Source organism: Stegodyphus dumicola, chromosome 1 (genome assembly GCF_044657685.1).
Source record: "Stegodyphus dumicola isolate Sdum_Otavi_A_Nest chromosome 1, ASM4465768v1".
NCBI lineage: Eukaryota > Metazoa > Arthropoda > Arachnida > Araneae > Eresidae > Stegodyphus > Stegodyphus dumicola.
In genome coordinates, this window is record NC_140768.1 from 56,845,582 (window position 1) to 56,870,160 (window position 24,579).

The 24,579-nt window shown below is 34.6% G+C and overlaps 1 protein-coding gene across 1 annotated transcript; it reads left to right on the forward strand.

The window, feature by feature from the left end:
- The first annotated feature begins 926 nt into the window (after positions 1 to 926).
- On the forward strand, positions 927 to 9,745 carry LOC118181946 (uncharacterized). Its single transcript, XM_035351188.2, has 4 exons — positions 927 to 1,083; positions 2,553 to 2,664; positions 6,901 to 6,953; positions 9,521 to 9,745. Exons 1-4 carry the CDS (start codon positions 1,045 to 1,047, stop codon positions 9,680 to 9,682), a joined length of 366 nt encoding a protein of 121 aa, XP_035207079.1. The 5' UTR covers positions 927 to 1,044; the 3' UTR covers positions 9,683 to 9,745.
- Positions 9,746 to 24,579: the final 14,834 nt, after the last annotated feature.

Here is a 24,579-nt window from a genome sequence, read left to right on the forward strand (position 1 = left end):
TTAGTCATCAAATACAACAGTTTTTGCTCCTCAAATTTGCTTCCAAAACATTTAAACTGGTAAGAGTATGGAAAAATTACTATTAAATTTTGAGTATATCTCCGTGAATGTTTTATTCCTGTGTAAGGAATTATTGCATTCCTTCATACATATTCTCATATTGTAAATGGCTAGCATGTCCAGCTAGAAATGGAGGATTCGTGATGCGAATCCTTGCAACTTAAATTCTCATATATACGCTTTTAAAACTCTAATTCCTCTAAATATATGGCATTAAGTTTCTAATTTTTTAAGCATAATGACTGTTTCAGTACTTGGAGTTTTTCCTCATCGAGGGTTTCCTCATCATCTGAACAGTTTAACTCTACTTCTACAAAATCTTCTCCATTAACGGCGTTAAATCTTTTTTATTTTTAAATAATTTAAACTTTATTATAAAAAACTACTTTCACAAACTTATTATTCTGCATCTAGTTTTGCAATACATTCCTTAACCACACCGTTAATTCTGAATTTATATAATTCTGCCTCTTTTCAATAAAAATTTTACCAAAGGTATAGAGAGACCTAGGATAAAATATTGAAATAGAGCTACCCTATAGACACATTTTTTGTACAATTTATCCTATCTAGAATTTATTATCATAAAAAATTTTGAAATAAAAGTTTAGTACGAATTAGTGGACTTCAGTCTTTTTTTTAGGACCATCAAATAAACTAATTGTTAAAACTGTGAGCGGATAGTAAATTCATATTGATTAAATCTCAACTAACAGACTAAATAACGTCCAACTCAGTTCAGCAAGGGAAAGCAATCACTTTCGTCTGTAAACATTTTTCAGCTATCAGTCAAAGCATAGAGAACAGGTGCAAATGATTAGCAGCAAATCGGAATATTTCCTGAAAAATCACTGCCATAATGAAAGGAATGAATATGTTACTGACAGCTGTTCAGAATACACTTTTTCTTGCCCCGAATTACACATATAAAAGACAAGTGTTAACCACGAAATAAGCAATGCAAAGTAAAATTTCAAGAGAAAAATGAATTCGTTTTATCTTACTTGTTTCATCGTCGTGTTGGTAAGTTGTTTCAAACCGTTAAACTTTCATAAATTTTAGAATTATAAAACTTATTTAGTTACTTATAATGAAAACAATTAAAGAACATTTTAAAGGGTCCAAGTTTCAACGGTCGCCTAAAAAGCCTCTTTTAAAGTTTAATAGGGTTTATCAGTACACATGTCTCAGGCGGAATAGTGAAGTCTTTTTTTAGAATACTACATGAATATATGTTTAGACTAAAACGTAAACATCATATATATTCTCTATATTTTAAAGGTAAAAATATATATTATCTAATTTTATAAAAAATGTTTAAGGATTTTAATTGGATACTTCATGAATTAAATGCATTTGTATTTAAATCAATCAGATTAAAATGTTAAAAATATATATATATATAATATTCTTAAGAAATGCATCTCTTACTTTTAAATACTTCAGTTTTTTTTGCCGTAACAGACAGATTAAAATTTGAAAGATTAAATTTCATACATTTTGCCGAATGGCAACATACAGAAGGATAAGTAAATGCATTTTACAACAAACCGCGTTCAAAGTGAATAACCCAAGAACGTGTTTCAAGATTAATAGTCCTTACTGAAATAGTAACTTGAGCATTTCTTCAACATTCAGGACACGTATCAGATTTTAATGGCTGCAATTTAATATGAGGATTTCGTCGGGGGTCATATAGATTTGTATTGGAATTGCTATACAAGTAAAGGAATATGACAATTTAAAATTCTCATTTTAATTCTAACCTCAATGAAGTGTACAATTTTTTGCCTTTATATTTTAAATTTGGAGCAAAATAATGTTTTTATAATTAAAAAACAAAAGTTAGAAGTCCGCAGAGGAGAGAGGGTGATTATACAATTAAATCAGCAAGTCCGAACAGTTGTGAAAATAAACCTTAGTATGACCGTAAGATTTTCTGTTGAATAAAGGTCAGATAAAAATGGCCTCAATTCATATGATATCTTACATTAAGTGTTTTTTCCATGCTCAATAAAAATGCTTCATTAAATTTTTAAAAAAATTCAGTGCCATGGCAAAAAAACTTTTAATTTCGTTTAGTTACGAAAAGCTTTCGAAGGTTAAAACTATATCAAATCAAAGACCATTTCAGAGAGAAACATTGTCAAGTTTTCAAATTTAGACTTTGTTTTTCGGAAACCTTTCAAGACGGGGGGGGGTGGATGTAGTTGGCCAGACCAACACGGCTAACTCGCATAGATAAGCCAGTAAGGCACCTTGGGTGAAAAAGTCTTACGATGGAATAAAATCTTCTGAAGACTTGAAAGATGTGAAATTTTTTTCGAGTTTCAGAATAATAATCTAGCATTTAACAAAATCCTGCAAAAGCGAGAAATTTGATGATGATGAGATTTATTCTGGTTAGGATTCAATCTACTTTAAAACTTAGTTAAATTCAATCTACTTTATTCATTACAGCGAATAATTTAAATATTATCCCGATTTTGTAGGGGATTTCCATGGTATCCTGTCAACAAGAATGTGGCCGAAAAACATGTAAAGAAAATCAATGCTGTGTTCAAATGGGAAGGTTAAATATCTGCAGACCCTATCAAAAGCTAAGTAAGTAGCATTTGAAAATTAACTAAGATCGTAATTTTTTTTTCCAAATGCATGAACAACCCCTATTTTACACTTTAATATTCGTGTAATAAACCGCACGCCATACTGGATAGAAGCAAATCAAACTAATTAAAGTAATCTTGAATGTACACAGTATATTCTGACCGAGATAGGATACGTCTATTGGCCTTTGTTCAACATTCCAGTTTTTTTAAAAAATAACATCTGGGAATTTGCTTCTCATTAAATATGATTAAAAGATGGAAAAAGAGATTGAGTCATTAGACATATCAGTACCTCACCCATTTTTTATTGTTTTAACATTTACCTTAGAAACAGCAATGAAAATAAATTTCATTTGTTCACATAGTATCCATCATTACATAAATAGAAAAATGCGTTAAAGTTCCTGTTTCTGAATATTTTTTTGGCAGAGGGAAAAGGGGAATCAAATAATCAGAGTAAAGATTTTTATTCGCTTCGTAACTGGCAGTTTAAATGGTCTTACAGCATTTCCTGGCCTAACAATTTCTCTTTATAATAATACTTTGTAACAACATTTCTGCAATATTTCAGATACCTTAGACACGAGATCCCAAAAGTTGCCGACTGGTTAAGACAGCTGAATATTTCTGAGTCCGATCGCAGGCGAACGAGCTGGCTGCATGGAAAGGTTTGCTGTTTATCCCCATGTGTAACGTGAATACGAGCCAGGTTCCCTTAAAACGTTCTCAACAAAATCCTTCTTCTTTGGTAGAGAGCTCTCAAGTGATTTATTAAAATAACGTTATAGCCTAACTACCCTTAGACACAGATTTGAATGTTTAATTTTTTTTTAACCTTGTGTTGCAAACTATCACACCAACTCTGAAGTACACTTACACCGTATTAACTGTTTTTCATAATTCTTATCTGTAAAGCTTGAACAGTAATATAACTAAGATATGTATAATTATGTATTCTTTTCCATTCTATTTTATTTTATTTTCTTGTTATTATTAACGTTCTTATTCTGTTTTATTTCCCTGTTCTTATTCTTTATTATTCAGTATTTATAATAACGAATAAAAACCAGACAAACAGAAACATTTCAGAACCGGACAGAATCTTAGGCTACAGCAATTTCTTTTTTTTATTATTATGTAAGTGTAATCCAGAGTCTTTTACAAGTAAGCTCATCTCTTCACACAAGGCTTGCAACCTATGAGCATTATAACAACCTTCTGAAATCATTAAAAACGTTCTTTAATAATTTAAGTTTGATCAAGATTTACGCATATTGTATATTTCTTCTGAAAGCATAAAATATTTATAAATTTTCTTTAAACAGAAGATAAATTTTGCCCACCGGCTACAAACTGATAAAACTGCCGCGTCTCCTGGTATGCCTAGCAAGTTGAAAATTAAATATCATGGTGATGATTTCAAGTTTAGATCTCGATTTGGATGAGCATTTGTTACGTCTTTTCATTACCTTTGTGGATGTAGTCGTCCGGAGTTGACAAAAAATTATTTTCAGCTCGTCCTGCCAATGAGCGCCCCCATAGCATATTCGCAAACATTGGGAAAAAAAAACGCTAATAGACAGTAGCGTATGTTGACCGATAGTTTTTAAACATGCTTAGTTGCCTGTTATCAAATCAGGAACATAAACGAATGAATCAGATCTTCTTTCAAATGTATCAGAACTATTTCCTTAATTCTAAGGCCCACCAGTGGCCGAGCGGTAATGTCGCTGAACACTGGTAGTTCGGTCCGAGGTTCGAATCCCGCGAACGGGCTGGCTGCATGGATGTTTTCGTGGTTTTTCCCATGTGTAACGTGTATACGAGCCACTTTTCCTAAGAAAGTCCTCCACGAAGGCATCCCTCCCCTTAGGCAGATAGCCCTCGAGGCTTTGCCGTAATTAAATAACCTAATCTAACCTTAATTCTAAGAAATTTAGAAAAATTGCAATCGCCCAAAATTCTGAAGAATTTATACGGTTCTTTGGCATTTTGGAAACAAAGAAAAAAGGTGGCTAATAATTTTTCCGAGAAATAAAATACTTATCATTATTTTCAGTTGAATTTAAACTTAAATAAGTTCCGATATTAACCTAATATGCTTAGTTTTTTTTACACAGGAAATGAGAATTTCAAGACGTATAATAATCATGAAATCAGAATTAAGAACAAATAAGGGGTAACAACCTTTTTGAATATGTGTCAGAACTAAGAGCGAATTTAGAAGATATTGCAAATTTAACATACTCTCGGCTGCACAACATTATATTTATTTTGCTTTAGCGTCCATTTTTATTTTTCAACATTTTAGCCCAGAAGAACTATTATTCTCAAAACGGGATTTTGCATTTAATCATTATAAAAGCCTGAATCACTTTTCAAATAGTTGCCATCAAATATTATCGTTGACTGTTATATTTAAAGAAATTTAATAATGAAGAATTTTCATGAATGCATGCATGTTTTTCGCACTGTGAAAAAACAACGGTATCTAGAGCAATCAAATTTTGAATAACGTAGTCCACCTCCAGACTCTAGACACCTAGAAGCCTGAATTTTGAATTTCGAATTTGTTTTATTATGCATTTCATAAATTGTAAAACTTTAACGAATTTATATTAACAAATCAATGATTTTAAAGCGAGCAGTGGCAACGCTGTACTGGAAAATATATTTTAATCTCCAGCGCACGAGAGTGTCTATCGTAAAATTTATTATCCAAAAAAAATATTTTTTTTTGCATTTGTTCCCCCCTTTTTTTGTTTGTTATTGAAAGAGAGAGAAAGATGACTATTCTATGAAACGAAACTATGAAAACTATTGTGTAAAAGTCATAATATTTAAGTCAAGCATTTAAATTGAGTTTTTCTAAAGGAAACAATTTTTCAGACTTGTGAATTTTGCTTGAAGATAACAAGATATTGATTTCATTCATTTAACGATGTGAGGTTGTAAGACATTATCGCATATCTCCGTATATCCTTTCAAGGTGTAAATGGTTAGCATGTCCATGAGTTCCGTTTCCTTCCCTGCTTTGAAGAACCTAATAGCCTGTTTAAGGTTTTATGCGGATTCATTACAAGAAGATTTGATGTTGTACATAACAGTTAACAATACATTCTAATTTTCATAAATTCTTCACTTCCTTCCATAAATTCTTAAATTTTCTTCACATGCAATGCTATTGCATACACTAATTTTGAACGACTGTTGTTTAGTTGATTATATAAAAATATGTAAGAATATTTACCAATCGACGAAAGGTTGTTTCCATTCATGGAGGATTTTTCTAGGTGTGATTGGGTAGTATTCATATTCTACATAGAAAACAGTGTTTAGTTTTTATTACGTTTAAAGTCAGTTCGATCAGTCATTGCTTAGCAGTCTTTTCATTCGGTTACAAGAAATATATTGGAGGAGGAAAAAGTAACTAGTCAACTCCTGATTCGCCGGAAGTATATTAATAGGATTGTGGGTTCACCAGATTAGGTCTGAAACAAGCAAAATTTTCTTATTATTACAGAATGATGGGAAAATCTCTGTCACAAATCATTCAGCGTAAAACGAAATTGTCTACAGAAAATACAAAAGGGAAAGAAAAATTGCGTGGAAAAACATCGACACGTAGAAGTTTTTCAGATGAATTTTGCCAAAAAAAAGTGAGAAGTTTTAACCCACTTTAAAAAATAGTTTAAACTCAATGACCTGTTCAAGTTAACCTATAAATTTAGTCCTTTAGTTATAATGTTTTCATTTTGAATGAATTCAGTTCTTTATTTAACTGAGAGATAACCGTGGTCCTAAATTTACTTGTTCAGTTTCTTTCCTTTTTTATAAGTTATGACGACTCTGGATTATTCAGAACTCTAGACTTCATATTTTAATTGATGTAAATAATAATGTTAGAAAACTGGAATTTTATTTACAATAATAATGCAAGCCTCCAAGGTTACATTTGCGTAAAATTTGTAAGTATAAAGTTAGGAATAAAAAAGTAAATAAAAGTCCAAAAATTAAAACTTTCAAATAATTAATGTAACTTAATTTAACAATAAATATCCCCTCCTCAAATTTTCGTCTAACTTTCAGATAGCATATTATTTTAAACTTATGTTCGAGATTTATTATTTTAACTGTATGTTACAGCTGAGAAAAGTGAACCTTCACTTAATTTTCAATACTCCTCTTTTTTTTTTTTTTTTTTTTTTTTTTTTTTTTTTTTAAATTTCAGATCGCTTGTGTGGATTAAACCTTTTATGTGACTGTGAACAAGGGCTTGAATGCGTAAGTAAAAATTTCATTAAAATTTCTAAATACTTATAAATAAAATAAATATTAATTTCATTTTCATTAAAATCATTGTTTTACATTCATGTATTTTGTAAACATTTCAAACTTTCCAATACAAACCGATTTTAACCCGGTAAGATAAGCAAAAATGTGATTCAAGAAAGGAGACTAGTTCATAAATATGAACTTATTTTGTTGTTGTTACTTATGCTCACTTGTCTGACAGTAACATCAGCCCAAGCCCACGAAATTCCTCTTCGTGCGCAAGATGCTCCTGTCGCTGGCAACAGCCTTGAGCACCTTACAGGTGACAGTGCGATTTAGCTCACTTCCGACCCCAATTTTGATGGAGAGCACCCCGGGGGGGGGCGAAGAATCCGAGAGTCTTCACCTTTCTCCCCTTCCACTAAACCATACGAGAGAACTTTCGGCTCGCTGCATATTCGGAGTGCCGCCATGCCGCACCGACACTATACATTTACAAGCATCCTTCTCCGGGACTCGAGCCCGGGCCCTTCGTTATAGCAGTCAGCGACGTTAAACATTCTACTGGGCGGCATATGAACTTATGGTATGTCTATAGGTATGTCTATATTGAAGGAAGAGTTCTATGGCATTTCTACTAGAATGTTTGGAAAGTTCAGAAATAATATTTCAGAATACGTTCGTGTTTAAAATTTGATATTTTGAGAAAATTATGTTACAAAATCTTTAGTTTCTAAGCTGTTTGACATAAAGGCACTTTCTTGTCGTGGATAATATTTTTAAAATACAGTCTGCATTATTTATAAACTGAAATAAAATCATTATTCTTGATTGAGGTGTAGATGACTGAATTTGGAATGTTTGAGAAACATTTACATATTGTACAAAAGATATTTGATCTGCTCATAAATTTGGAAAAGGCGATTCCACAAATATAGGCTTAAAAACAGGAATATAAAATATATTCAGGTAATACAGCAACAAATATTGCTACATCGAGAATTATTTCAACAACTAACAGAAACAATTATGAGTGTTTCTGTCATCAATGATTATTTAAACAACATTAGATCACATTTGACCTTTACGGAGGTTTGAGATACCCTCCCGCCGTGCAGTTGCAAATTCACATATAATATTTACTTCCTCACATATATTCAGTTCCCCATGAACTCGAGCGGATTAACTGAAACTTGTCTAAAAAAATGGTAAGTTTGTTTATTGGGAAAATTAATTTATCATCACCAATCACAGCATAAACAAAACTTCTGCGGGAAATTCAAAAAAGGAGATGTGTGGGACACTCAGTAGTCATAACAGACGATGTTACAGTACTTAGGAATCATGTCTACCCTCAACAGTACTCGGTTTAATTGGAGATATAATTTACATGACTTATTCTCTAAAATAAACTGTTCAAAAATAGTGATAAATTGTTAACAGTATTTTTTCTCTTAATTAATTATAAGGCTCTATCCTCTTTCCTGTGTTTTGTCCTTCTTCCTGCTGACAGATTAACAGGGATTTTAGGTTAACCGTGAACGTCGTCCTGGTGTTATCCTGATTAATCGGGAATCTACTGTAAATTGATATTAATAGTGTACTGTTTATCAGAAGCTGTTGGTGATCCTGAATAATTACCATGTGATAATACATAAAACGCTCTTTTCTATAATGTTTTTAAAAAAGTACCTTATATATTACAAACTGAATTTATTCTTTTTTCGACAGTTTCTAAAAAGCTTTTTTTGATTCAATTTTGAATTATCCCAAGAGCAGAAAAATAGAATATATTTCGGGGATGATTGAAATTTTTAAAAACAATAGTTTTCGAGAAAGTGATTCTGAATCGGAGAGAACGCATATTCAGCACAATCTTTAAATTTTCCGAATGTGTACTAAATACAATAGATATGTATTATATTACCTTAAACATACTACGTTTGAAAACTTAACTTGAGGAATGAGGTTAAAAAGGAGAAAATTCTCTCAAAGGAGGTATTGATTCTCGATTATCTTCTTTAAACAGGTGGTATGTTTCTTTCTTGCACACCCATAGATAAAATGCATGTCAAATGATTTTAGACCATTTTCAGTCTTATCGTGTGTCGTTTTATACAACAGATTTCGCCGTTGTGTCTTATTTTTGTAATAATTTTTCTTTTAATTTCAGACGCTGAAGATTATTTATCATCTTTACATTTCTGCCAAATATTTTTGAATCACGCCGTATTTGAAGAATATTTGCCAAAAATATAATTTTATTTATGGAAATGTAGAATCCAAACATAAGTAAATTTCACACAAAATTTTCACTTCAACTAATTAGACTACAATAGTAAGATTTTAAAAACGTTGGCATTAAAACGTTCTATATAAAAATAACATTTTAATAAAACTTGACGTCGCATTTGGGGCAACTGCATGAGTAACTGAGGTAGACTAAGCATCGGACAGTAAAAAAAGAACCAATGTTGTATTTATTTTTATATTCTAAATATTTGAGTACAAATACAATGCTTTAAAAAGTGCTTTGTATAACAATTCATCTATTTTAATACACTTTTCTCTCTTAGGTAAATGAGGGATTTTTTTCACGATGCAAACGGCCAACAAGCACGACAGAAGGAACCACTGCTGAAACTACCGTTTCAACGGAAGAGACCACTGAAGTTCCACCTGAAGTGACCAGCGAAACCGTTTCAACTGAAGAAGTTACCACAACTACAGAAATCTAATGGAAGCCATATTTTAAAATGTAATATTATTTTAGTTCTTGAATAATAAAGCATCTTCTTTCATTTTGGTTTGTTCTCTTGAAACGGCCATTATGGCCGAATCGGTTATTAGATCGTTGAACGCTGGTAGCTGGAGCTGGCTTTAAATCCCGTCGAATCATTTGGTTGATTGTGTATTTTCATCTTTTTTCACACTTGTGGCGTGAATATAAACTGGTTTCCTGCAGAAAGCGCTCAGTGAAGGCGTCGCTGCTCTCAGATATTAGTACTTTCCCGTACTAAAATCATCAAACAATTTTGCTAAAAAATTAGCATTTTCTACTAAGAATAAATTTAAAGGAAATTCTTCTGTCTAAATTCTTTGATTATCTGCGCTTTAGTTGCTTTAACTAATCTTACACAACAAAATAGCCAATTCATCGAATACACTTCCTTATTCATGGAAAAATTAATATATTTTATCAGCATTAAAATACTTCAAGAAACTCAAAACGTAAACCTCTTTGGCAAGTTCGACATAAATGATGAACGGAAGAAAAATAAAGTGTAAATATATTCTCAAGGATTTCTTCCAACTAAGCCTCATGGGAGAATTTGGAAACTTAATATAATTCAAGATGAGGTAGAGAAAAGAAAACAGAAATACAATTAACTAAATAAACTTTGGACACAAATTACCTTGAAAAAAGAGGACGCAAATTATAAATGCACTTCCACACCAAAGCGGCTGAGTGGATCAGAGCTCTGAATGCACTAATAGTTCGATTCGGATTTGAGGTTATCGGATTAACTAATGCACATGTTTATTGTTTTCTACATGCGTGACTTTAAATACAAGCCAATTTCTGTCGGAAAGTCCTTCATGAGCAGTTTACCCTCATTTTCTTTGCCTTAATTAAACAAATACTCCATAAAAGCCATTAGTTGTACTTTTAAGTATTTCTAAAAGCTAGCTACTGTTTTTATGCAAAACGTTTAACACGACTTTTTAAAAATTTAGTGCATTAAAATAAATTAGTGAAAAGTACAATAGTATTTATTTCGCAAAGATACTTACACAATGAGATAGCTCTTTATCCTCGATAACCGATGGCTATCCGCTTAATATCACTGGAGGCGGACAGCGTATGATACTCACTGACAGAGCAAATGGCATATTACTGAAAAATCGTCTGAATATTTCATTCATAATAAGTTTAACTGAATTCGTTTTATTTCAGCTGAATGTGCATTACTTATCTACTAAATATTAATCACTACCAGAGGCGACCACTGTTTCTCAAGGAAAGTATTTCTGTATTTAACACCCCAGCTGACAATTTATTGGGTCTAATAGTAATTACACAGGGACAAACAAAGCTTAACTCAGATATAGAAACAGATAGTACATACGTTTGAGAAAACACAAGTTTGGGAACTGTTACAAGACAAGAATTTCAGTACCTTTACATTGCATTTACTTTGCCAGGTATGTTAATCAAGAAACCAATATATTAATATAGTAATAATGATGATATTAAAAAAAAGAAAATAAAAATTTAAATAGCAATAATTGTACAGTAATAATAAGAAGAATTTAAGTGCAAGCAATGAGTATAATAAGATTAAAGTAATATATCTCCAGCATATTGTGCTTGAAATTCGCTTCAATGTCTATACAGAATAAGTAAAATAAAATTAATTCATTAAGTACAATATATAAGTCATGAGGAAAATGTGTTTGAAACATGTATCCATACTTTACTATACTTTTATTCTTGTACAGTAACCGATTACTTTCTCTAATTTTCTTTATATCTCCTTTTTATTTTTGTAATGATATCGCTCTTATTGTGGCCAGCACTGATCATCAAGGGTACGTAGATGTTCATTAAATTTGCCATTGTAATTCAAGAGATAGTTGTCTTAGTCCTTATCTCCCCGCAATGACACAGATCAGTGTCACGCAGATGGAAGCGTTTCAAGTACATAGGAAAAAGCCCGTTACCCTGTGAAATATTGCGTTAGGTATCCATTAGAAAATTTGAATTCAGAGCTCACTTTGGGAAAGAATTTAAATGTCCTTCTCCCTGTGGATGATTCTCCCAACGCAACTGCCACTGCTCAAATAACTTTTCCCTTGTTCCGTTTTTGAGAAAAGAGATTGAGAATTTAATTGGTTGCTCCTTGAGGTTGGTGTTGTTAAACGCTGTTTTAGCTAAGCTGTCAGCTTCCCCATTACCTCTAACTCCAACATGGGCTGTGATCCAGTTAAGATGTGGACTGTTTATTAGTGAAAGTCGTAGAAGCAGTTTTCTGGTATTAATTACCTGGTCACTGCTTTTCAGCAAGGCTGGAGACTGAATCTGTATAAATTAATGTGGTACCAGGAAGATTGTTACATGCGTACAAGATGGAACTTTTAATTGCCACAATTTGGCCTGGAAGACTGTTGTTCTCGTTTAATCGTCTCGACCTGGAACAGGTAATATATACGTCTTCTATAACACAGAAGGCACTGCCAGTACCTCTCTTGGTTTTGGAACCATCTGTGTATATAGAGATATTGTTCTCGACTAGGGGTATTGACAGGAATATTGACTGGGGTTATTGGTATATGGGATATTGTTCTCGGTGTGTAATCTGTCAAGTCTATATGTGCTGGATGTCCTATTAACTGTTGGTGTCTGGATTCATAGTCCGAGTAAATGAGACTATGTCCCCATAACTCTGTATCGATCTCATGCTGGAGAGCTAGGGCTATTTTTGTTTCACTTTCCGCTACCAAGTTAAGCGGATGAAGTCTGTAAGCACCTGGAGAGCTGAAGTTGGCGTAGTTTTATAATCGTTGCAGATTATTAGAAGTTGTATCCTCTGAATGGTCAGGTGTTATTGTCTCGTGCTGTTTGTGAGATCACTTCGCCAGCTTGCAACTCCATAAAGAATGATTTTTTCTGTAATAGTACTGTACTATGGTCTCAAATTTTGGGGCTTACTCCTCACTGCCTCGCCGTGGTACGGAGCATGGAGCTAAGACATTTTGTTTTACCTCCTTGAGATGTGAGGGGCCTGAGAGCCTATTATTGATGGTAAATCTGAGGTAGTTTAGATTAGTGACACATTTAATAGGCGAGCCACAGAGTTTGACTGACTGATTTCTTCTAAGCCTACCTTTCCTACCAATGAGGAGAAGTTTAGTTTTAGACGCCGAGATCTGCATCTTCTGTTGTTTAGTCCAATTTGCTAAGATATCGAGGAGATACTGGGTTCTCGATTAAGTATTGCTCCTACCAGCCACTACGAAACCAAAATCGTGTGCATAGGTTTGGAGTTTGACATATGTATAGTTTTCAATGTGTTGGAATGCTGAATTGGCTATAATATTTGATAGTGTGGGCCCCAGGCATGAGCCTTGAGGGAAGCCTCTGGCCAAAATGTTTATCTAGACCTCCGTCAGAGGTGATCTGGATTTTTCTGTTTTGTAGGCATAATTTGATCAAGTTAATTAATTCGAGGGCACACCTCATATCATCCAGGCAGCCGGTTATTACTTATGTACTAACACTAGGCATTGCATTCGAAAGCAGTGTTGGAGACTATACAGGGTGCTCAAAAGATCTTTGCGAAACTTAATATGCTGGTCTGCCATACCATGACAGACAAGATTTACATAGGACTTGGGCCCGAAAATGGGAACGGCGATCACTAAAGGACAATGACCGCCAGAGGGCTTTTGGACAGTGGAAGTGTAATCATTTCAAGCTAGGACGTTACAAAAGAAAGATGAATCGGCTTACTGAGTTTTTTATGGGCATTTTATGTGACATTTTGCGGATAGAGTGTTGCTGGATCTGATTGTTGACATTCCAGTAGCTACACGCCCAAACATCTGGTTTTATCCTGCTGCTGCGCCTTCAATTTTAGCAGCGCTGTGCAGTAATACCTCGATAGCACATATCCTGATCTTTGAATTGGCAGAGACGGACCAGTCGTATGACCACCGCGATCCCCTGACCTTACCTCCCTGGATTTCTACTTGTGGTTATACATGAATTTCACACATGAAACAGAAACATTGGACATTGATCTCGTCGTTACTATCGTAGAAGCGTCAGCATGTGTCCTGGCTATTTTATTTTACACCTGGCTATTTTGAGCGTGTCCGTGAATCCATGCGTCGACGCTGTGAAGCATATATTGTGAGGAATGGAAGGAATTTTGAACATCTATTATTTAATCATATTCTTTCATAAAATTCATTTTAACACCTCTTTCGACATGCTTTGTATCTTCCCCTCTAGGCTTGCGAACTTTGCTCGTTAGGGGATGCCTTTCGTATTTTCGGGCACATACAATTTATTAACATAAAACGGGTAGTTTTATGTTAATAAATTGTCAGGCAGAAATAATCCCCGCCCAAGTCAATCCACTTCTGCCATCAGGCTGAGTCCTGTAGCTTCCAGAGGGCTTTGGTAAACCAACCTGTGGGGGGTTCCCTACGGGCAACTGCATGCAATTACGCAGAAGATTCAACATGTTGGCCCCTGACTGCGCCCTTCATCTTGTCAAATAAGGTGTAGTCTGAGGGGTCCAGATCGGGTAAGCAACACAGTGACGCCCAATACCTCGAGAGTATAGCGGGTGTTCTTGCTGGCGTAGGGACGTGCTTTGTCGTGCTGCAACAACTAGTGCCGTGCCCATTTGCCCTGATGGTGCTGTTGAATGCTCCGTCGCAGCGTTCTGGGAACATCTTCTGCATCCAGGCTCCAGCCAGTTCACTAGACGAATACCCTGGACATCCCCGAAGACTGTTGCCATTTGTTTCTGCACGTTCAATGCCGGCCTAGACATCTTGAGACGCAGGCTTGTTGCATACTTCCACTCCATGGAATCATGCTTTTTTCCGGGAGTGTCGCGCAAAACCATGACTCGTCCCCCGTACCAGGCGGGCAAAGAAGTCATCTGGATCGGCATCTGTAATGCAAGAAGTTCTTTGGAGATGTCGACTTGCTTCGCCTTTTTTTTGTGGTGTGAGTGCATGAGGCACCCACTTTTCACACACCTTTGTCTTCTTCGAATCACCATGCAATATCGCCTGCAATGTTCCTCGCGCAAGCCCTGTCTCTTCCTGCATCTCGTTGAGCGTTATGCGCCTGTTCGACATCCAGTGGCGTAGCGAGCATAACTGGCGCCCGGGGCAAAATACCTTTTTGGCGCCCCCCTCTCCCGAAAACAACACAGTAATATGATGAAAATCTTGTTTGGAGACCATATGGCGCCCCTCTGCGAGCAGCGCCCGGGGCATCATACACCCCCTTGCCCCCCTCGCTACGCCACTGTCGACATCATCAAACCCGACACGGCTGCCCCATTTGATGCGGTATGCGATGCTCCTGGTCGTCCCGTACGGACACCTTTGGCTGCAGTCTCCACTCCATTGCTGAACTTGGCCAACCGACGGTGTACGGTATGCTTTGAGGATGCTTTATTCTATGGATCTCACTACCAAGTATCCCTTCCTTCCATAGGAACCACGTTATCCAAAGCTGACCGTGATAGCCACCTTCCAGCATTGCTGTCTACGCTCTCAATGACTACGCCGAAACGGACAGGCGCTGACTGATACCGTTCGTCCGCAGCCAGCGCCCTCTATGGATTGAGTAGCTCATGCCCCCTTGTGTGTATTTCACTTGTTTCCCTGTAATATCATCTAACAGTTTCGCTGTGAGAGCCGTTGTTTCAATCATTTCTGTACGATCCAAATACACTGCTCGACATTGAAAATGCAAAACCAAGAAGGAGTGGTCAGAAATTTATGCAAATTTCAGAGTAGACGCACGTCACTGAGTTATGCGAATGATGTGAAATGCGCAGCTCTCCGACGCTCGTGAAGTAAGATATAAGGGAAGGAACGTGTAGAACGGGCAATATTCGTGTCGTTATTTCTGCCAGACGAATTATCGAAGAAAGTTGGTTTTTGTCCCGGAGGAGAGAATGCCAGGCCGCCGTGAACGAAGGCACTTCCAGCAGATAGACGATTTTACGAGGGGTATGGTGATCGGACTGAGTAGGGAGGGTTGGTCCTTACGTCAAATCGCAGCTGATACCCACATGGATGCGAGCACGGTGCATCGGTATGGCGAACATGGTTGGAACAAGGAAATGGGGGAAGAAGGGAGGGGTGCAGGTGCAGCCAGAGTTACGTCAGCACGCGTGGATCGACGCATCCGCCGACAAGCTGTGGCGGTCCCGCAAGTCACTTGTACCGCGATTCTGCAGCATGTGCAAGATACCGTGTATATTCCCGTATCGACGAGAACTATTGCTTGTCGATTGGTTGAACGTGGCCTGTACTCACGGCGTCCGTTAAGAAGACTGCCATTGACCCCACAGCATAGACGCCAACGTTTGTCGACGTGGGGACAGATCTAATCCGGCAGTAACTGTGGAACGCCCCACCGCGCGGCAACGTGGCATAATGGTTTGGGCGCTATTGCCTAGGATTCCAGGCCACCTCTAGTTCGTGTTCACGGCACTATGACGTCCTAACGATACTTGGATAATGTACTGCGGCCGGTGGCAATCTCCTACCTTCAGGAGCTACCTAATGCAATTTTGCAGCAGGATAACGCCCGACCACATAGTGCTCGCATCTGCCAACATGCTCTGCAAGGTATACAGATGCTTCCCTTGCCACCGTACTCTCCTGACCTGTCACCAATCGAACATGTGTGGGATGTGATTGGACGTCGTTTGAAGACTCTGCCCCTGCCTCGTTCAGAAGACGAACTGTGGCAAATGGTTGAAAGGAAATGGAGAGCCATCCCTCAGGACACCTTCCGCACTCTATGCCTAGACGTGTTTCTTCGTGCATCGCTGTCCGCGGTGATGCTACATCCTACTGAGCCGACGCCGTTCTCGCGCTGTATTCTGAGTATCATTTTGAAATAAAGATCACTTATTGCTGCTTGCTGTCTCTGTCTTTTTTCCAAATTTCATCACTTTCTGACCACTCCTTCTTGATGTTGCATTTTCAATGTTGAGTAGTGTATTAGTTACATGCTTTCATTTTTATGCACAAAATATGAAAGTCTAGATCAACTGACATTATCTGTAGAAGAGTTTCACATTTAGTGTTCAGTCTATTCTTGTATCTTGTTTTTGGTGGTATTTATCTGTGGTATTTAAAATTTATTCGGCTCTCAAATAAATCGTGGTGAAGAACATTAAGATCTATACAGCTTTATCAGAAACTTTGATATGAATATTGATATGAATTCGCAAACAAAAACAAGCATTTCTTACCGATATTTAATTTCTAATGCAGAGCCTAAACAGTGCTATTTTTCATTCAAAATTATGCTTTTATTCAGAAATAAATAATTAATCTACGTATCAGTTCTCTGAAATGTTATAATTCAGCAACATTTAATAAATTGATGTGAGTTCTAATATACTTTTTCTTACACTATCAGTAAAATTTAATTCATTTTACATTTGAAAACTGTACTTTTTTACTAACGTTGTACCAAAATTATTCTCCGAAAGCTAATAGCAGCTTTATTCGTAAAACAGGGTTGTACCTCGAATCTGTTTCAACTCGCCAGCTTTTCGTCTTTCGTCACTACGCGAAAGGGAGGGATGCCCCATGGATTTCTTTTTAAGGGAAACTGGCTCGTGTACACGTTACACATGGGAAAAATCACGAAAAGGCGCATGCAGCCAGTCCGTTCGCTGGGACTCTAACCTCAGACCGAAGTACCAATGTTCAGCAGCTAGTGGGCGTTTAATTGGTGAACCCGCTGAATACTAGTAGCCCGACACACGTGCAAGCACGGCGAATAGGCTGGTAGTCTCTCTTCCCCATATGTAAAGTGAACAAGAAACGCTTTTCTTTAGCAAATTCATGAAAGCATGCCTACCGTTATGCAGACAGCCCTCGAGGGCTTTTCATTAATCCCAATAGTTAAATCTCAATGTTTAAGGTACACTGCGAAAAAAATGGGACAGTTCTATACCTCCTGTTCTACTGGGCCAATTGACGAAATTCAACTAACGCGTTTCATGTCTCGAAAGCGCGCGATATGTATTAGATTTATGTATAGCATTTTTTAATATAGGTATTTTGACACAAAAGCGGACGTTTTCTGAAATGACATGCCAGTTTTTTCTATATTTCGATTCCACGACACAAATTATGCCAAACTGCCAAGTTTTGTAAAAATCGCAAGAGTAATTGTTTAAAAATTAGCTTTCAAAATTTTAGCTCCTCAATGTTAATTGAATTTGATATATTTTCATTAATATCTCTTTTTTTATTAAACTTACTTTAGTCCTACTTCCAGAATTCGAAATTTAGGCTTTATCCAAATATAATTTTCACATTTTCTATTATTTATTTTAAAAACTTACATTTTTAAATATTTTTTCTAAATTTTTCGAAAATAATTTTATTATAACCTATAAAATTTTTAACATCATCTTAAAAGTAGCTTTATTTTTAAGTATATCTGCAAAATATTAGAGTTTTTTATTCAAAATTTTCTAGGATATACATGAATTTACATTTTGGTACGTTCTGAAATTTGGCGTATTTAATACAAATGAGGTTTACGCAAATTGTTAAAATTATTTGAAAGACTGAACGATGGACCTTTTTCCCTTTCGTGCATCAATGAAAAAAATTTTAAATAAGTAGGTTGCTATGAATTAAGAATTCCGCCAAGGGATTTAATCTTAGCGCAAATGGAAAAAAATACGCCAAAATAAATTTTTAAATTTCTCCATAAATTTCTCACCAAAAATTACGAAATTTAATATTGAGTCATAATTTGAATCGCAGAAACGAAATATGAAAAAAATTGCTATGTAATTTCCCAAAAAGTCCGATTTTGTGCCAAAATACCTGTGTTACAATAATGCTATATATACAAGTAAATCTAATATATATCCTAAGTCGCGCTTTCGAGACATGCAAAACGCAATTTGAATTTCGTCAATCGGCCTAGTAGAACGGAAGATACAGAACTGGCCCATTTTTTTCTTTTCTTTTCTTTCTTTTTTTGGGGGAAGCTGCGCAGTGTGCATGTTACGACATGTTGAGTTACCGATTAGCGTTCACACTTAGACCAAAAAGGTTGTCAATGAGGCCGAGAAATCTATATTTTAGAGTTAGTGGGTATTAGAAATGTATGGAATTTCACGGAAACAGACTGACGAATGATTCTTTGTTCCCTAGTAAGTTACTTCATTCATATTTTGATTGAGCAAGATCAAACACAAAAAATAGATACATTAACTAATATAAAATGAATCCAACAATAAAATAAACAAAATGTTTATAAAAACCTGAAAGGTTTCATATAACGGTCTACTGAAAGGGTTTAAGTTTTTTACGCTCTGGCTAAGCTTACAGTTTACCAGTTTTTTACACTCACTTCTACTAACCAATTTTTTTATTTTGTCTTTTTAGCTTTGTTATTAAATATCATTTCTTCGCAGTTACGCTATATACAGTTCAACAGCAAAATTTAAAAAATTTAAAAGCAGTATAGCAGTTTACGTTTAGAGATCTCTGTGCGGCGTTAAAGTGTTGGCATAAATTTTTCTGTTTTCTTTCAGTCTTTTCTCAATTCATCATATTAATGTTCAGTTTTGTAACTAAAATGGGTTACAAAACTTTTTTCGTTTACTTTTTATGTGTTTATTTTATTAAAATCGCGTTCTTGACACTTGCGCCACATAAAACTCGATTTAACAGTGAAATCACAATATATTTAAAAATAGCTCGTCTTTAGAATTTCTGATACACAGTCCTGCACGCTAGAGATATAATTTTTTTTTTTTTTTTTTCCGTTCCGTATTGCCACTGCTCGCTTTGAAATCGTTGAGTTGATTAATCAAAAATTCGTTAAAAGTTTACAAAATATGAAAGGGATAATAAAAACAAAATCGAAGTTTTCATGTGCTTATGTTCGGGTGGAGGACTACGTTATTCAAAATTTGAATGCTCTAGTTGCCGTTGTTTTTTCCCTGTGCGAGAAACATGCACACGTTCGTGCAGATTCTTCATTTAATTTCTTTAAATATAATGCAGGATAATAATATTTAGTGGCAACAATATTTACGGCATTACAGGCAGCATTACGGCGTTGAAAGGTGATGCACAGTTTATAGTTATTCAATGCAAAATGTCGTTTCGAGACTAATACCGCATTCGGGACTGACATCACGTTTTGACTAAAAAAAATATCTAATTATTTTAGGTGTTTGGCCTTGCATTCCACATAATATTAATTTTTCTATTTCGAATTTGAGTTTGCGGAATTCCAACCATAGATACACGGAGTTCGGGAAATGAATTGTCATTTCTGTCAATTAACTGTCAGTCCTATTAACTGACAGTTCGCTTAGAAATAAGAGAATTGATATCTGTTTTGCTTATGTGCGTGCTCATCACGGATTCTATGGAAATGAAAGAGCTTAGCTAAAGATGCGTTAAATTTACCCGTATATGTCAATATTAACATTCCAAAGAGCTGTTGGAAGTCCTTTCATTATAAGAAGCTTTTAGCTAAGTGGAATGAGAAATATATTTCATCCTGTAATGCTGAATGCAATGCACCGAAAAGTTCTTACCTTCTATTTACCATAGACTGCATTCTGAGTCTTGCCTCTCAATAAATTTTAAAGTTTCTGGTCACGATAAATTTGCAAATTATCTGTTTCACTTCAATCTAAGATCAAACAATTTATCTGAATGTTAAAAAAACGTACATTTCATTTATGCATTCAATATTTAATTTTTTAGTTAAATTTACTTCTGCAAGCCCCGTGTTGTACATCTGTGCTGCACAAGACGATTGTATGATTCAAAAAAAAAAAAAAAAAAAAAAAAAAAAATTTCTTAAATTTGCTCTCAAATCTCTTAAACTGGTAAGAGCGTGGAAAAACTACGGTATGGAAAAATTACCATACTCATTAAGTTTTTACTAATATATCTCCGAGAATGTTTTACTCCTATGCAGAGAATTACTGTATTCCTTCATACATATTCTCGTAATGTAAGTGGCTAGTATGTTCAGCTAGAACTGTAAGATCCGTGTTTTCGAATCCTTACAGTTTTATTTCTCCTATACACCCGCTTTGAAAACTCTACCTCCAAATGTATGTTATTACGTTTGTAACTAATTAAAGCATAGAGTAGGGCTTTTTACTCTTCGAAGGTCATATGAACAGTTAAACTTTTACAAAATCTTCCCCGTTAACGGTGTTAAACTTTTATTACTTTAAAATATTCTAAACTTTATTTAGAAAAACTAATTTCACAAAACTATTATTCCGCATCTAGTTTTGCAGAATATTCCCTAAAATCACAGCGTTAATTCTAAACTTATATGATTCTGTCCCTTTTTAATAAAAAAAATTGACAAAGGCAGAGAGATGCCTAGGATGAAATATTGAAATAGAAGCACCCCATAGACGCAATTTGTTTTGCACGAATTATCATGTAGGATTTATTATCATCAAAAATTTTGAAATAAAAGTTTTGAATGAATTGGTGGACATAAGTCTTGTTTTTCAAGACCATCAAGTAAACTAATTATTAAAAATGTAAGCAAACACTAAGCTTATATCGATTAAATTTGAATTAATATAGACTAAATATTGTCCAACTCACTTCAGTAATAGGAAGCAATCACTTCCTTCTGTATAAACTTTTCAGCTATTAGTCAAAGCATGGAGAACAGATGCAACTGATTAGTAGCAAATCGGAATATTTCCTGAAAAGTCACTTTCACAATGAAAGGAATGAATAAACTAACTACTAACAGCTGTTCAGAACACATTTTTTATTGCCTTGAATTAAACTTATAAGGAGCAAGTATTAACCACAAATAACCAATGCAAGGTAAAACTGCAAGCGAAAAATGAATTCGTTTTATATTACTTGTTTCATTGTCGTGTTGGTAAGTTGTTTCAAACTGTTAAACTTTCATAAGTTTTAAAATTATAGAAATTGTTTACCTATTTATATAGAAAATAATTAAAGAAACTTCTGAGAGGTTTCAGATTTTAACGGTTGCCCAAAATGACTCTTTTAAAGTGTAATATGGTTAATCAGTAGATATTATCAATATCAGAGGAATAGCGAGAGTTTCAGGAGAAATAGCGAAGTTTTTTGTAGGATACTAGATGAATATGCGTTTAGACTAAAACGGAAACTTTTTATATTTTTTCTATATTTGAAAAGTGAAAAATATGTAATGTAATTCTATAAAAATATTTTATTAAGATACATCATGAATTAGCTGCATTTTTACTTAAATCATTCTTATTAAAAATTTTTAAAAAAAGATAATATTCTTAAGAATTGCATCTCTTACTTTTAAATACTTCAGTTTAAAAATCCGTAACAGAGAGATTAAATATCATACATTTTGCCGAATAGCAGCAAAGTGAAACGACGCATTCGGAGTAGACTACGTTTAATGTGAATCAGCCCAGGTTCGTGTTTCAAAATTAATAGTTCTTTAAGACCAATAATAATCGCACAGAAATTGTAACTTGAGAATCTGTTCATTTTTCAGAACATGTATCAGATTTTAATGGCTGGAATTCATTTGAGGATTTCATTGGTGGTTATACAGATTGGTTTTGAAATCACTACAGCAGTAGGCGTACGACAATTTTAAATTCTTATTTTAATTCTATTTACAGCGAAGTGTAGAATTGTTTGCATTTATAATTTTAAATTTGAAACAAAACTATGTTTTTATAATTAATAAATAAAAATTAGAATTTCGCATAAGAGAGAGAGTCATTTTAGAATTAAATCATTGCAGAAGCATTAGGTTTCTTGATGCCTGAAACGTGAAAAATACGCAATGCTCTCGCCTGGATTTAAACCTGGACCTCTCGAATATACGCTGAGTGTGCTACCGTTACACCACGAAGGGCGTGCAGAAAGGACAGAGAAAATATCTTATATCATGAAGACCGAACAGTTAAGGTAATAAATCTCGGTATGAGCGTAAGATTTTCTGTTTAATAGAGGTAATAGGTAATTTATTAAGTATTCAAGCTATATGATTTTATGCATTTAATGTAAACTATGATACACAAGTACTTTATTATCCAAGAATTATTGTTTATATGTATATATAAGTGTCAACAACCGTACTTAAGTACTCATATAATGAATGTATATAGAATAATGTAATCAACTATTCAAGTGTCTGTATTGCAATCAGGTATTCAAATATATAACTAGTATTCAAGTGTATAAACAGTACTCATATAACATAATCATGCATCTACTATATCAACTCATGTATGTACTCAAATAATGCAAATTTTCGAATAATGAATGTAAACAGTTTTAATGTATTCAAGTATCTTACTGTAATCAAGCTCTCAAGTATATAATTAATGTAACCATGTATTTTAATCGTGTATGCATTATGTTAATGTATCATATTTAATGTAGTATTGATAGTATTGATGTATTTAAGAATTATTATTATTGTTATTAGTAGCAGTGGTAGTAGTATTAGTATTTGATGTATGTAAGAATTATGGAAACGTGCGCTCAAGAGTATCCCCAATGCATTCTAATAGCTATAGCTTATATATATTCATGCAGCTAACGCATTCATGTAATATCATCCAGGTCCCAGTTTGTTCATGCGACTTCGCAGAGAAGCAAATGCATTCCCGAGATAGGCATCCTGGACCTCGAGGGCTGCCGGTTTAAGATAGTGGAGGGCGTGGGACATATACCTTCTTACATCAGACATCAGGTATCCCCATTCTCCGTCACCTGTCACCTGTTTAATAGAGGTGTTAAAAATGGCCTCAGAATTGGTATGCTATACTTTATATAAAGTTTTACTTACATGCTCGAGAAAAGTGCTTTATTAATTTTTTTTTTAAATTCAGTTCCGTGACAAAGAAGAGCTTTTAATTTTATTAAGTTATTAAAAGCTTTCACATTAAATCGAAGACCATTTCAGACAGAATATAATCCGGTTTTCAAATTTAGATTTTGTTTCAGAAAATCTTTCAAAACAGGAGCGAATGGAATCGTCAAGACTATTTGGTGAATTTTTAACGGTGGGAGAAAATTTTCTAAAGACGTGAAACTGGTGAAACTTTTTTCAAGTTTCGGAATAATAATCTAGCATTTCCCAAATTTTGCAGAAGTAAGTTGATGATGATGAGATGTAATAAAGATCTTCCATATTCCATTTGAATATCAGAATTTACACGAATATCATTTTCTAATTACTTGCTAATAGAACCTTTTCCTTCAGCTACTCCATTCTACATTCCATACTGAGATACATTTCTTTCCGCACTTTATTAAATTCCATTTAATAACGGTTCTTGAAATGAAAACGCAGAATAAATAAAACCATTTTTGTAAATATCAACAATATTATTTAAACACTAAAAGGGATAAAATTATTAGCTACTCTCTCTCTAGATGTATATTATTTATATGCCCCAAAATCTTTAGAATATCAGTCTGATGCTGGCATTTCGGAAACGCACAACTATTTTTCTTTCATTCATATTCACAATTTTGGCAGATGTGCTGTGGTTAGGATTCCATCTACTTCAACCATTATAGCGAATGAAACAAGTATTATTCCTCTTTTGTATGGGACTGCCATGGTTTCCTGTCAACAGGAATGTGGCCGAAGAACATGTAGAGAAAACCAGTGCTGTATTCAAATAGGAAGTTTAATTTTCTGCAGAGACTATCAAAAGGAAAGCATGTAGATTTGAAAATTGAAAACTTTTAGATATTATTTATTATAGCGTAATTTTCTGACAAATATATGACAAACGCCTATTCCGCGCTTTAATATTCTTGTAATAAACCGCACGACATAATGGACGCAAAAGAAACA

Excerpts from the sequence above, each read along its gene's own strand:
- LOC118181946 (XM_035351188.2), top strand. The coding sequence starts at position 1,045 with ATGAATTCGTTTTATCTTACTTGTTTCATCGTCGTGTTG. Across the intron at positions 1,084-2,552 it reads CTTGTTTCATCGTCGTGTTG|GGGATTTCCATGGTATCCTG; the intron begins GTAAGTTGTTTC and ends CCGATTTTGTAG. Across the intron at positions 6,954-9,520 it reads GTGAACAAGGGCTTGAATGC|GTAAATGAGGGATTTTTTTC; the intron begins GTAAGTAAAAAT and ends TTTCTCTCTTAG.